The sequence below is a fragment of the Neolamprologus brichardi genome, chromosome 7 (genome assembly GCF_056152115.1).
Source record: "Neolamprologus brichardi isolate AB-2024 chromosome 7, ASM5615211v1, whole genome shotgun sequence".
NCBI classification, from domain to species: domain Eukaryota; kingdom Metazoa; phylum Chordata; class Actinopteri; order Cichliformes; family Cichlidae; genus Neolamprologus; species Neolamprologus brichardi.
In genome coordinates, this window is record NC_142110.1 from 23,111,387 (window position 1) to 23,126,460 (window position 15,074).

At 39.9% G+C, this 15,074-nt stretch overlaps 1 protein-coding gene across 4 annotated transcripts in view; it reads right to left on the minus strand.

Annotated features, from left to right (window-relative positions):
• Positions 1-15,074, minus strand: part of kif21a (kinesin family member 21A) — a 57,189-nt gene that overhangs the window by 24,575 nt on the left and 17,540 nt on the right. For 3 of the 4 annotated variants that reach the window (XM_087843329.1, XM_087843327.1, XM_087843331.1), the window contains exons 2-14: positions 10,521-10,743; positions 7,519-7,701; positions 6,291-6,431; positions 5,836-5,967; positions 5,501-5,671; positions 5,034-5,149; positions 4,089-4,284; positions 3,820-4,009; positions 3,613-3,679; positions 2,552-2,755; positions 1,913-1,987; positions 1,001-1,088; positions 777-891 (exon numbers count right to left, since the gene is read on the minus strand). In XM_087843329.1, the coding sequence (XP_087699455.1) occupies positions 777-891; positions 1,001-1,088; positions 1,913-1,987; positions 2,552-2,755; positions 3,613-3,679; positions 3,820-4,009; positions 4,089-4,284; positions 5,034-5,149; positions 5,501-5,671; positions 5,836-5,967; positions 6,291-6,431; positions 7,519-7,701; positions 10,521-10,743 (1,901 nt within the window). The remainder of the gene's footprint in view (positions 1-776; positions 892-1,000; positions 1,089-1,912; positions 1,988-2,551; positions 2,756-3,612; positions 3,680-3,819; positions 4,010-4,088; positions 4,285-5,033; positions 5,150-5,500; positions 5,672-5,835; positions 5,968-6,290; positions 6,432-7,518; positions 7,702-10,520; positions 10,744-15,074) is intronic. The other variant, XM_087843330.1, reaches the window with a different exon arrangement.

Below are 15,074 nucleotides of genomic sequence, written 5' to 3' on the forward strand. Positions count from 1 at the left end.
ATGCAAGTAAAACACAGCAGAAAATAAATAAAGTCAAAGAGTAGCGGTCCTTTTGCTCTATTTTCACCTGTAAAGCAGGAGTAGGGTAGGCGGAGGTTTACCCTGGTGCAGGTGTGCCGCAGCGGTCAGTGGAAGAATCCGCGAGTTTCTCTGTGAGTTTCCCATTACGTCGTAGCTACTCTGTGCTTGCTTGGAAGTTTAGGGTTTTTTTTCGCTGTAAAAAGAAGTTTTCTTCCCACGCACAACGGACACTAATGTTTTTGTCACTTTTTATGGAATCAAACTTAAAGTAAGGTCAGTACTTCCGCGCTTTAAACGCTGCACACTCATACTCTCTCCCGCACTCCATATGCTATTCACTGTTGATCTGCACACAGCTGTTGCCACGAACGTCGCACTCGCTTACGTCACTGTCATGAGACATTCTCGCAAAAAAAAAAAATCACGGTTTTAGTAACGCAGCGTTCCTACGGGAAAGTAATGGTAATCTAATTACCGTTTTTGAAATAGTAATCCCTTACTTTACTCGTTACTTGAAAAAAGTAACGAGTAAAGTAAGGGATTACTTACTCGTTCTTGGGCAGTAACGCGTTACTTGTAACGCGTTACTGCCCATCTCTGGTTGCTAATGTACTGAATTTAAATGAGATCTCGTGTAACCAGCTGGCTCAAAATCTTCCATCTGAATGGGGGGAAAAAAAGGGGTCGCAACTTACAAGTGACACTTTAAAAACCGTTTCATTAAATCAATAAAAAGAAAAATTCATGCAGGATACCTTTTTCATCTGACTCTGAGTCAGAGTCATCAGAGCTCTCCTCTACATCCATCTCTTCCTCCTCCTCTTCTTCCTCTTCCTCTCCCTCCTCATGGTCACTGCCCTCCTGGACCTCCTACAGCATAAAACAAATATACCTTTTTATTTCAAAGTACTATTTAGTACACTGTATATACGAGGTTGATTATATAAATAATGGAGGAACATAATGGAGTCCGTCATACCATTTCCGTGTCCTCACTGGCCCTCTCTGTCATTTCCTTTTCTGTACCCTTTTCTTGCTCATTGTCAGGAACTTCTTCTTTGTTGACACTGAAAGATTTAAAAGACGTTGTAATCAGTTTTCCATTTGTAATGTAAGAAGAGAACTTGGAAGCTTTTTCTGCAGGAAGTGGATTGCACGTTAATCTGCTGGCAATAAAGAAACTTTCATTTTCTGGATAAAAGCAGTAGTAAGTAACATATCTGTGCATGGCATCTTTAACATCAGGGAGGTTACACTGTCTTTTTGGCAAAGAAGCTTTTTGACTGGTTTCACCACAATGCAAGGTTTAGTTTCCAATGACTCAATCTCTGCAGACACTCTCTGTGAGAAAACATAAACAAGTCTTACACAGTGAGACTTAGGTAAGACCACAGAATATATGTTGGGATTGCTCCAATTTTATAAGCTTGATTGTGCAAAAGACAGTATTTTTAAACAAAAGAAGGGAGGCATCTCATCAGGCTGGTCAAAACTGGCAAAGTAAAGAAGCATGGAAGGAAAATGCAGTACAAAAAATAAATGTTTTAACCAAATCCATGAAGCAGATCTGTTGGATAAATATTTTATCCAAACTCGGGGGGTTAGCAATGCTAAGGTAGCATTTCACACAAAAACCACCCGGGTAAAGTGATCAAAAAGAAAATAAAAGATTAATACACTGAAAAGGGGATTTTTGTCATCCAGCCTTAGATTGTTTGAAAATAGGAGATTAAAGCTTATTAAGTGGCAAAACTGTGTTTCAGGGAGGTGATGTGCTTTGACAGCAGTACGTTTCACGTCAGAGCAGGGAAATACCTGCCCAAACATATAAAATTAAAATAAAGTATGGGGAAGCATGGGAAGCAACAGGAGGGTGGAAGCTCTGACAAACCTGGCATCCTCAACCTCTTCCACCACCACCTCCTCCCTTTCCTCCCTCTCTCTCTCCTCCAACAGCAGCTGGAGTCTTCAGGGAGGGTCAAAGGGTCAAACGAGAGAAGGAAGCAAGAGATGAACAAAGGAAGAATGGAGGGAAGACTGGTCAGAGGAAGCTCTGCACTGAAAACCACACCTTTAATCCACCTTTCAGCCCCCAAAATGCCCCCGGGGCAGCTCTGAGTTAAAAAATAAAATAAAACCTGAGCCTGCGATCAATCTGCTGTGTTTGCTTGCACTGAAATTTACAGTGCAGCGACAGTACAGCACTACCAGAGAACTAACGACTGAAAACATAAAGCTGATGTGTTTATGTGTATAAATGAAGTCAAATGTTTATAAATTATTCAATAAGTTATTTGTGGTTTTTAAGTGTCCTCATTCCAATATATCCTTTGAAACAAGTCAAACTGACCTCTGGGTAAAGCAATCATGCCTTTGGAAAATTATGAATGGTTTACGATAAATAAAAATGCCATTCCAGTATGAAACTCACTCAAATATATGCACGACTGTAATAAAACATTCAACAGAGCCAATCCTCAAAATCATTTAAAAATAACAAGAACTTCACTCTGTTTACTGTCACAGTTACCTTTTCTTCTTCTTCTTTTCTCGTTTCTTCAGTTTCTCCAGATCTTTCTTAGCGAGTTCGATAATGTCAGCAGTCTCCTTCTCGGGGGCCAGAAGAGTGGAGGAAAAGGAGCTGGACCCTCCAAAGAACGACTGACGGTTGGAGGCACGGGACAGATTCTTCCTCAAATTCTCACTGACAGCCTCGCTCTCCAGGAGTTTTGCCCTGAGGACAGCATCAAGACACCGACAGATTGTAATACAGAGCCTTCACTGTGGCAAATCTCTAGATTTGGTCCCTCACAAATGAATTTCATCTGTAACATAAATGGGTATAAAGTATTAAAACAAGGCTTGTGTTTAACACTGTAGATATTCAACCCCACTGTGGTGCCCCCTAAAGAGAGCAGCCGAAATAACAATGTTCAGTCTCATTGCCAATTATGAAAGTCCACTAAAACACTTCATATTTCATGTCATATAATCAGGTTGAATCTTTTTAAACAGGTTGTTTAAAGAAGTATTTTTATCGCCATTTAAATCAATGAACAGAATGATTTTATTACAACTTTGTGCACCGTTTGTGTACTGCTGCAGTTTCAGACAACATTGCTTTCTCCTCTGAAGATACCGTGTCACCAGTGTGGCTAATTCTATTTTTTCCAGCCTACTATTTATAACATCATTACAAAATATTTCAATAAAAAGTTCCCTTCTCTCATGCTAATCTCATCTCTACCTTTTCATTTTATCTGTGTCTACTGTATTTTAGTATTTAGTCTAAATGTTTGAACTCATCCCAAGTCTGTTTTTGTTGCAGAAAAAGAAATGACGGTTTAGTTTATCCAGACTGAGATCAGAAAAAGCTCTGGAGTTCACTGAGATCCTGGGAAGGTTTCACAAGTGTTATATTGACTGGGATCAAAAGTCCAGACTTGAACTGTGATCTCACATGTCATCAAACATTTCAGGGTAGTGACTGTTAAAAGAATGAGGTAGTCTTAATGTTTATGAGTACAGGAGGCTAAAACATACAGGAAAAGGTAAAAAAATGAACAAGGGAATAAATCGGAATTCATTTACCGAAGGTCTTCAATCTCTTTAATGTAACTCTGAATCATGTTTCCAATTTCCTCTGTGCCTCCTTCACCTGTAAACATGATAAGAGTGATGAAGGGAAAAAAAAGGCACATCATGTATTAACTGTGACCAGAGCGGCACAATATAAAAACAAAAACAAAAACCCAACAACTCTCTGCTTAAACTAGTTCAAAAGTTTGAGATACATACCTGCACGAGCGAGGATCTGGTTGGCCTGGTCACTGAGCAGCTGGGTGAGTCGTGCACGCTGGGCATCGATGGTCTCCTGCATGGCCTTCACCCTCACCCTCAGGTTGCTGTTCTCTGTCTGCAGCATGGAGTTTTCGTGGAACATGTCACTCAAGCTTTCCACGCCGTCCTCACCCACCAAACGTTTACCCTGCAGGGGGGGCAAAAACAATATAGTTTGTTTTTCATAAGGCTCCTCCCTGTCCTTTAAATTCCTCCCGTCTCCTCACCGTCTTGTACTCCATGAGCTCCATCTGCAGTCGAGCTATTTCCGTCCTCAGAGCGCTGATCTGCTGGCTGGCCTTGTCTTGGTTCACCATCACCTTGTTCTTGATGTTCCGCGCTCTGTTCGCGTACTTTAATGTGTTCAAAGTTTCCATGAAGTCACGGTCAGATGGACTGATGCATGCAATCATCACTGTTTGGCTGAGAAAGAAGAAAGTGACATTTTATAAATTATTTTCACACATGATCTCCACACAGTATCAGAATTATGACACTGTGGGACACTGCACCTAGTAGTTATTTCTTACGTTAACATAAGAGATAAAATGTTTGAGATGTTCTCACTAATGGAAATTGTTTGGTGAGGTCAGAGCAGGAAATTATGCAGAAAAATCACATCTAGTGTGTGGGTATCCACACCCAGGCATCTCCCACAGTTAACACAGTTTTATATCATCTAATTAGCTGGGGTGGGGTTTTTTTTCCATTTTGACTTTTCATCTTCAATTCAATTTAGTTTTAATTAGTTTCCATGGTGGATTATCTTGTTTTAGTTTAATTTTTATTTGTTTCAGTGTTAGTTTTTAGTGGCTTTAATCATTATTGCATGCACACATTCATCACTGACTCAGGCAAGCTCTAAGAATTTTTTTCCCAAACTAACAAACACTAAAACTAAGGATATTTTCTCTATATCTTTATTTTTATTTCCAAGTTCTCAAAATTGTTCCAGGTAGTTTCAATTCTTTTAAACAAGTCTAGCTTTTATTTTAATTGCTTCCCCCCCCCCCATCTAGTTTTAGTTCAGTTTTAATTAAATATAACAGCACTGGTTCTCATCATCTTATACTGTTGTTTGATGATATTCGGTTGAAATCGTTGCCGTATCAGAAACAAATCGAGACAAAATGTTTTTATGAGGAAAAAGCTCAAATCTGTGGTCCTCTGACCTGTTTCCTCCTAATGAGTCCTGCAGGAGTCGGGTGAGTTTGGAGTCTCTGTAAGGCACATGTGAGGCCCGCTTGCTCCGGTCACCCAGAGCACTGATTACATTCCCCAGGGCGAGCTGGTCAAAAAGACAGGAGACAAAGGGAGAAAGGATTTCATAGAGAGGCAACAATTTGCTATCAGTCCATTTGTAGAGTTACAGTTAACACTTTCAGCACTACTTTTTTTAGTTGCGATTTGGGTGGCCACATCCCAGAAACAGCATGTTTGTGTGGAACAATGTGGGATCCCTGGTCACTCCAACTGTGCTGACTTTGTTAAGCTGGAAATACCATTAAAAATACTTCATAATTCATTAATTTTTGATTTTAAGTATATTTGTAAAGTCTGCCACCAGATGGCAGTATATCATTAGACTTTGAAGTCTTTGCTGCCTCACAAATCCTGGTGCAAGAACAGGCAGACTCACCAGTCCACAGTTAATGGAGATGCCCTCTTTGGCTCGATCACCCGTCGCTCCAGTTCTTTTCAGCCGCTCCGAACCGGCCAAGTCCACAAAGTGAAACTTGGCCGTCAGTGTCTCATACTCGTCCATCTCAGAGTTACCGTTGGTGACTCGATTATCAGTATCATTTTCTTGCTGTGTAAAAATCATGCATGTAAATACACTCAGTGACAGCAGCATGTACACACAGATTTTTTTCCCCCCAACAATCATTGATAATAAAAAGGAGAAAAAAAGGAAAGAAATTATATTATTGATTAGATCTAACAGACATAATTTGCAGTGATTTATTGACGTACATTGTCAGAGGCACAGACGCGGACTTGGCACAGGTGGATGGTGAAGATGGCATGAGATCGGGAGCTTTGGACGTTCATCTGAGTGCTGGCTGTGGTGCGAGACAGAGCCCCCAGTTTCAGGCACTGCATCATCTACCGAGTCAGACAGAGTATTAAATATTAATACAATGGTTGAATCCACTTTGAAACATTTGGTGCAAAAAAACAACAGCAAAGTCACAAAACAAAGTGCAGTGCTAAAAATATATTTATACTGAATATATGAAGCTTTACTCCAGTAACGCTTGTAGCAGTGCAAAGGTTTATACCCAAGAGTACTGAGTAAATCTTTGATACCAGCCTACACACATTTTGTCTTGGGGATGTTTTCTTTTAGAATAAACTGATGCTTAAAGGGAAATCAATGATGTCGCGCTGAACACCTCCATAACAGTGCAACACATAATCTGTGATACCTCAGCCTCGGAGGACACCGTCCGTGTGGTCACTCCCACTGTGTAGATTCCACCGTTGGCATCTTCATGGATCTTAATGTGAGATTTCTGCTTCATGTCTCGAGTTGAGTCAAAGAGGTCCAGAACTTCCTCGTTGTAAAGCTGCAGGAAGACGCAAGAAAATATTTCAAACTAGCAGGAACAAAAGATTATTCTGTGATTGCTGTGTCGTTTCTGTCTACTACCCTATATTATTATCAATGTTTGCTGTTCTCAGATCTCTTGAAGAGATTCTGAGATCAAGCGTCTCATTATGTAAAAATCAGAATGGAAAAGTTGCATAACTTACAAATTGCAAAAATGCCAGTGGGTGTTATGTCTTTCATACTGTGTACAGGCCAAACAATAAGTTACAGCAGCCCGTACAGTAAACAGCCCTGAGAGGTGAAAGCAATAAGTGTACGGTGAAAGACTCACTGCTCATTAAGGTCACTGCTTTTAGCACACTGTGATAACTGAAGGTGACTCAAATAACAGAATCAGCTATTTTAAATCAACTCAGCTCCTCTCATTTTGACTATGGCAGCAGAACTGAGAGCTTTTCATTAGCTACATATTAAAAAGTTTTTTCGAAAATATCTCTTGAACCACTAAATGACTGAGAAAAAAAGCAGTATACGTTTCACAATATTGGGTCTACATGATATATAGACATCTCATCCACTGCCAAACAGCTTGGAGCTTTCATTCTCTCTCCCTTTTTTTTTTAAACTTAAAGCAGCTACCAGTAGTTTTAAGGTAATCTGCACCATCTAGTAACTTTTGAAGCCTTAGATCTAAAACGACATCTTATTTGCCATGTGTGAAAATTCTTTTTCACCATTATACTGCCTCCCCAGCTCAAGATGAGCCCGATGGCCTAGCACAACTGTCAAGTCACATCATCCCTATTAACTCTCTCTGTCCAGAGACAGACCTTCTATCACCCCCAACCTGCCCCATAACACCTCTTAATCCCACCAACGACAGCTGCTGCAGTGGCAGTGTGGATATTTTCAAATGACTGAGCACCATGTCAAAGCCTGTTAAACCAGCGGTGTCAACAATATTAGCCTGACCCATGACACTGGAAAGCCTAAGAAATTTGTGTTTTCATTTACTGGGTTAAATTTTGACAACAACAAAAAAACAGGTTTTTTAAAAAAAAAAAAAAAAAAAAAAAAAAAGAAGCTGGAAAGTGGGTGTGTACCTCGAGGAACTGTGCGTTGATTTTAAACTCTGGTACAGGACGTCCCTGCTCCTGGGCGGTCCGCCGGCGCTCTTCAATGCCCTTGAAGAGGTGGTGGACAGCACGGGGGATGATACCCAGCTCTTCGTCTGCTATGTTGACATCGAAGCCAGTCCCCATGGTGTATGTCTTCCCTGAACCAGTCTGGATGGAAAGGGAAGAATAAATATAATAACCGCACACTATATTCTAAACCCAAATAAAATCTATATACCTCAGAGGCATGGCATTCAGACTGGCCTTCCTGATGACCATGGAAAGCTTTCAAACATCAAAATTTGCAAAACCTTTAGTTCTGAGAAACATTTTTACTTGACTGATTTATTCCTTTTATTTTATTACAGTGTGTCCTGTTTTAAACTTGTAAAGCTGTCACCTGCGATCAGTTTCCTTTTCCTTCTGTACTGGTAGTAGTAGTAGTAGTAGTAGTAGTAGTAGTAGTAGTAACGTATTATGTTGTGTGATAAAGAGCTGTTACTACTTTGTTGCTACTTGGTAAAGCAGAAGTAAAGTATCTCCAATAACTGTTTAACTGTTAACTTCACATATCTGTTTAGCAGTTTTTACTTTGAACTCACAGAGCACTTTGGCTGATTTCTTTAAACAGTAGGGAGCTTTTTTGTGCACATGTCATGTTTTACACTGGTGTTTCCTCTTTCTGGACATTTACCAGAATGCTGAAATTAACATTAAATATTCAAGTGTGAGCATCAATAATGGATGAGCCTAATGAAAAAACCCTGAAAAAACAAAAACAAATAAGAAAAGAAATCTTGCTCTGTTCATATTTTTAAACCTCTGAGGACCAAATCATCATAAGTACTCAGTTCTTTATTTAAAGTAACCTGTTACTCTGTAAAATGACCTGAAATGCACTGCAGCATAATTATCAGTTAACAATAAAAACCTTTTTGGCTTTGCATTAGCATGGTGCCTCTGTAGATGCTTGCAAAGATTCAGTGTGTTAGCAGAGCTCAGTTTGCACAATGTCTGTTAACTAATTCTGAAAGCACTGGAAAAAATCCATTACGTTTTACACTACAAAATGAGCAGTGTATTTACATTGGAGCTATAAATGAAGCAGGTTCTAGTCCAGGTAAACTTTGCAACTCTGAAAAGTGCCATCTTGTGGCTGCATTTGCTCAGTGAGTTTTACAATCCTACTGACAAAAACATAAAACATTCTGCTGTATTTCACACAGTTTCTTAAAACTAAGCCAGGGCATTGAAGATTCAAAAGTGCTGTAAATATCACTGATTTATTCTCTTTCCTCAACATCAATGCCGTCTGTTTATTTCTGTAACCCAGTCTAGCTGAGTTCTTGCGATGCAGCCGAGTGGGTCGGTCTAAATCTAGATTAGTGCCTCTAAAGCCTAAGAGGCAAGCAGATCTGATCTGGGACAAACCAACCGCTGTGTGCGCTTAATGTGTGGATGTGCTTTGAGAAGTAGGCCAACACTGAGAGAAGCTGTTACTAGGGAGATCCAGATTAATATGGACACACATTAAAGATGTAGATCTGTCTAAAAGGTGTGTGCGCTTCACTTCTCTACTGAATCGTATGGATTCAGGAGCTCTGCTGCTAAAGAAACCCGAGTTGTAGGGGGGGATGAGGGGGGGCCAGAAACTACAGGTTATTTCCATGTAATGGAAGTGCTGAAAAAGAAAAACATTTTTAAAAGGCTGGAACTCATTTTTAGTATCAATAAACATGATATTGAAAATGAGTGAAAGTGAGAACTACTTACTTCAGGTAAAATTTAAAAAATACGTTTTTAAAACAGTGAAAATTTACAAAAACAATTTCACCAACCCCAGCGTGTTAAAATAAAAAGTCTAACAACAATCTAATATCTGAAAGGTTTTGAGGTAGACAACAAATATTTGGCACAAAGTTAAAAATGATCGTGCTTTATGTAACAGTTTAAAAAGACAAGGAAAAAAACCAACATCAAAACATCAAGCTTTGTCTACAAAAATTCTATTTATTGTGCATAAAACTTCCTTTATTAAAAAACTAACTAGCCAAATTGTGACTTTTCGGGTTAGATTTCTTGGCACTTTGTGGATAGATTTAACGACAAGAATACATAGCCATCACCACTAATTTTTTTCAGTGTTTGATTTTACAGCTGACGATGCAACTGTTGCCGTCAGTGCTACCACTCAGCCCCCTAGCACATATACCCATGGTATCAATTTCAAAATCCTTCGTCACCATGTTCTCATTTTATTGCATTCACAAGATTTTCAGAAAACTTGATATTTGACCTTGTTGTCAAGGCCACCGGGATTTAATCTTGTCCAACACTTTTAGCAGATGCTCCTATGATATCAATTTCAAAATCCCATATTGGCAGATTCTCCAGTTATTGCACATTGCAAACTTGGGCGTCCCCGCTACCCGCCTGCCAGCAGGGTGACAACAATACCCCCATCAGCCTTTTATGGCTAAGGAATAAAACAAAGTTATCAACACCTTACAAAGCTTTATAATGGCAGTATCGCTGGCAGTGATTATGTAAATATCAGTGGCAAATACTCAATGCAATGGAAATATTCTGCTTTTCTTTTTCTTAGTTTGTCATTTGTGATGGATGTAAACAGTAAACATTGCCAAATCTTTAAATAAAAAGAAAGTATAAGATGTATAAGATTTTTTTTAACTGCAAATCATAGAAAAATGTCTATTTTACTGCACTTTTTCGAGTTATGATGCAGATGCACAAATGAGCACAAATCAGTTTTTGAGCAGTGGAAACCGGCCTTTTTTTTTCCTGAGTATCAACTTGCAAGATTATAAGTCAGGGTCGGAGGAGCTCACATGATTTCAAATGCAGATTTTAACAGCCAAATAAATTAGTTAACAAGAGAGTATTGTGCATAAAAGACCAGAGATGATGGGATGATGCTTTAAAACACCAGCAGTGCTGCAGTGGTGACACCAAGGACAAAGACTTGCCTGTCCATATGCAAACACAGTGGCATTGTAGCCCTCAAAACAGCCTTCGATCAGCTTCTCTGTGCAGGTACCGTAGATGGTCTCCTGCTGCGAGTCCATATCAAACACAAAGTCATAGGTGAAGGCCTTGTCTTTCCCCAGGATCACCTGGGGCTCTCCAGGCATCACATACGTACAGATGTGACATCCCTCAATCTTCTCCCTGGCCAGCTGAGGACGAATCCTGCAGAAAATCCAGAAACAGTGATTAGGCTCTGCCAGGTTTCTTTGTTCCTGTGTACAATAGTGCTAAAAGTTCTATATGACTCTATGCTCCTTTCAGTTAATACAAACACTGTAATATGACCAATTAGAAAAACATTCATCACAAATCTCCAGAAGGAGAGATGTCTCCAGAAAACCATCTCTCCTTTATGCAGAACCAGCCTCAGGGCAGCCATCTGCCAAGACCACTTGAGGTTGAAGAGAGTAATTAGTTCTGCACTTCTGTATAGGTTAGCACGATCATGCTACACAATAAAGTAAACAGAAGATCAAAGTGTTGTACAGGGATATTATGGCACCTTCTCATTAACAACACACATCTGCATGGCATTAAAAAAAGGCATGCAAAAGCCGTGGTTCAAACTGTTCATCTTAACCAAAATTCATCTTAAATCTGTCTACAAGCTACACGTTGTTCTTTTTCAATAGGTAGATCACAGGGACATAGTGGATTAAACATAATCACATCAGCGATAGATGTGTGGATCTGCAGGGACAGGGCCAACACTCTGGATCCTACTGTGACCCAGTATTTTGATCTGTAAAATATGTCAGCTGGGTGAATCTGTGCTCTAGTGTGTCTGTGTGAGCGCATGACAGAACTGCTGTGGTTTTGGCCAACTGAAATCTGGCAGGGATTAACTAGAGTAATGTGAGTGTGGAGGAGTAAGACAAGGTAGAGACAGTAGCACTGTGTGTGCTCATTGTGCATTTAAAATGAGCATTTCTTTCTTTGTTGAAAGAACAGTACAGCACACACGCCACATATCCACAGAGGGCGTGAATTCAAGGACAAACACAAACGGCAGCACTTATTAAATGGTTGGTCAGTCAGTCAGTTTGGTATGTAGGCAGGCAGGTCGGTTGATTGATAACAGGGCGCTGTTAAAATGCTACGCAAAGAAGCTATACCGAATGACAGCAACATCAAGAAGAACGAACAGGAGAAGCTCAAGAAATGTCAAGGGCTGAGAGAAGAACTCAAGATGTGGAAGGTGAAGGCAACAGTGGTCCAAGCGGTATTCGGAGCCCTCGGTGCAGTGGAGGACCTGAGCTAGGCAAGTGGCAGTTCTAGGAATAGCAAAGATACTGCACAGGACCCTCAAGCTCCGAGGCCTCTGTGTAGAGGACCCGAGCTTGAAGGATAAAAACCGCCTCGCAGGGCGAGAGGGGAATTTCTCTTTTAAACCATCGTAGTGGGAAACTGTTACTTACAGCCCAACATAGAATAAGTACTGATCTTGACCATCTAATCTTAGAGAAACTTTCTTCCATTGGTTTTGAGACAATTCTAAGAAATAGGGCTATTTTACTGAAAAAATAACTTTAATTATGAATTAAAAACAACAACAACCAAGCTTTATTTGTCACATACACAATGATTACACACACATACAACATGCAGTGAAATGTTTTGTGTCTGAGCTGTGGACAGGCTGCAGACGTAGCCACGCCATTCCAGGGTTTGGTTTTTAACATGGGGGTCTAGCCAGGACCCTTACTGGATACTGGGCGGGAGTTGAACTGCGACTCCCACCCCAAAGACATGTAGTTTTACCACTACACTATCCAGCTGCTGAAAATGACTAGCTCGAAATTAGATCAAAACAGGATTAGGTGAAAATAGGATTAAAGACAGAACCCTCCAAATGTGATCCCTAAATCTGATATGTTTGCCATTTTTCCATTTCAGACAACATTTTTTTTTAAATGGCTGATAATAAAAAATGTAAAAAGAAAAGAAGGTTTAAGGGAAATGTTCTTCAAGAGTAAATAAATAAATGAGAAATGAAACTTGAAATGTTAGGCAAACCTGTTTATGTTTCATATATATACACGTTTCACATTATATGAGTAAGGCTCTACCAGAGGTCTTCTTTTAACATGCTCATATTTTTCACTAAATAATTTCTAGGCTTATCAGTCAGGATCTGATGTTCTTATGTAAGGTTTCAGCTTCTAAAACATAAAAAAAACCGAGTAATTTCAGTCTATGTTCTGCGCATGTTCAATATGGACCAAAAGAGACACTTTTTCCAAGCGGTTCTTTAGACAAATTCTTTTCATGGTTTCAGCTCACGAACAAGCTTGGGAGAAAAGCACCTGACAGCAGGCTTGCCAGTCCTGAGTGGATAAGGGCCTTATTGTGCCTCTGAGTTCGGGGGAAAACAATACTGTGAAGGGACTACAGTGCAACCATTGTGTCCGCCTGTGTGACAGTGGATCCCAGCACTGACACCAACGCCACGGCTGCAGGATTACACAGCCGGATGGAGGCGAGGGAGGAGAGGTAATGTCCTGTAAGAAGGTCATGCCATGTTGGTGAATAACGAACAAAATGGTCACAGATGTGTACACAGGCAAAAGATACTTAGCTTTATGGGACGCTTTTTCATTTGACTGTTTTGATTAAAGCTTCTCCGGTTCTCAGATTTCTTACTGCATCAGTTTTCAGGCGACTGATTTTGTTTGTAGCCACAGAATTTTTTCTGTGTGATCCTAGTGCTACGTTATCATTGCATAGCACTGAAATATATGAAACAAGACTTTAAAAAAATCTGTGAGTACTCTGAATTTCAGTAAGCTGCATGAAAAATGCTCCTTCTACAACCCACAGACCAAACAGCGTTTTTGTGGAAGAGTCCACAACAGTCAAGCCTGAGTGTGGTGCCTCAGATCAGTGTCACATTCACTGTTTTGTGACATGTGCCATTGTGTGTCTGCTGAGAGTGCACTGACGTGCCGAGGTATTTTGGGAACACCAAAAAAGCCTCAGCAGACAGTTTTGGCTGCACTTTGTCTTCTCCTCTGGTCACCATTTGACGCAGTAGAGGAGGACCCATTGTACATCACAAACCCAAGCGGTTAAAACAGAACTGTCATGGATCCACATAGCAGGAGCAGCCAGAGCAGTGTGTGGCTTCAGGAGATTATGAGGTTTTGCTTTAACTGCACAGTTTGTCTCAACAGTACAGTAGAAAGTAACTGAAATGTAGCCTGAAAGTTGCAAATCCTATTTACTCTACAGATATGCAATTGTCCCAGTTAGCCTAAGTGTAAATATTTTTTTAAAAATCTGCCTCAGAAGAGCAACTGAGATACAGAAGTTGGTGTTGCTGCATGTCATCCAGGCTCAAAATACAAACCCTGTGTAAGCAAGAGTGCACCAGCCCATGCTACCTTTCAGAGTTAAAGCTTGTGCTCTATTGTATGCGTGTCACGTTGCCGTCTTAATGCACAATATCTAATCCTAGTCCTAGAAAATTGATTAAATTCCGTGTCAAATTTACCGTATTTAACCAATTACATGTTTCCAAGGCCACACGGGGTGGGTGGGGGGTATCTTTGTTGCAGATAATTTAACTCACTAATTGGGTGTGTAATCCTGTCTCTCTGAATACCCTGCAGCACTGTCTCACACCTGGGAATCTGATGACATTTCCTAAATTAACTTTGCATTTCATCTGCGCCATCAGGATTTCAGCATTATTATTATACACAGTTAAGTTCTTTTTTTTTTTTCTTCAGAATTATATTCAAATTTGTGTATTAGAACAACTAACTAGCCACCATCTTAGCAATAACAGGTAATTAAAACAAAAAAAGAGCTTTTTTTGTTGTTTTACTGCTTATAGTCCCAGATATACAGTATATTACTGTGATTGTGTTATTTTTGTGTAGGTGAATTTGACATTAAGAACTTATTAACCTTAATGCTTCAATAGGAGTTAAGAGGGTAGCTCTAGATCGTTTCTCATTAAACGCACTTAATCAAGAGATCAGCAAGTGTGACCTCTTCTGTGAAAGCAGATGTTTTGGCAGTTTGCTTGTGTGGAGCACTCGGTTGCATGTTATCACAAGACACCAGCAATGATCTTAAATATGTTTCTGTTGCTGCCCATAAATCTGGGAATAGTTATTAAAGCCATTTCCACCAATCTGAAGTCTATTATTCTGCAGCAAGAAAGAGGATTTAAAAGCGGTAAATATTCAGGAGAGCTGTCAATCTTTACGGGACGTCCCAGGAAAATCATCATAAGCTCAGTGCTCACAGAATGACCAAAAACCCAAGAGCTCCAGATCAGATTCTTCAGACTTCAGTTAACATTTAAAATGTTAACGTTCGAGAGAGTACAATTTACGAAAGACTGAACAAGTATTGCTTTTTTGGAAATATTGCTTGGAGAAAAGTCAACTGCAGTTTGCAAAGTTGCACCTTAAACCCCAAGACTTTTGGAAATTTGTCCTTTGGATAAAAGAGACCAAAGTGGAGATGTTTGACCATAATGC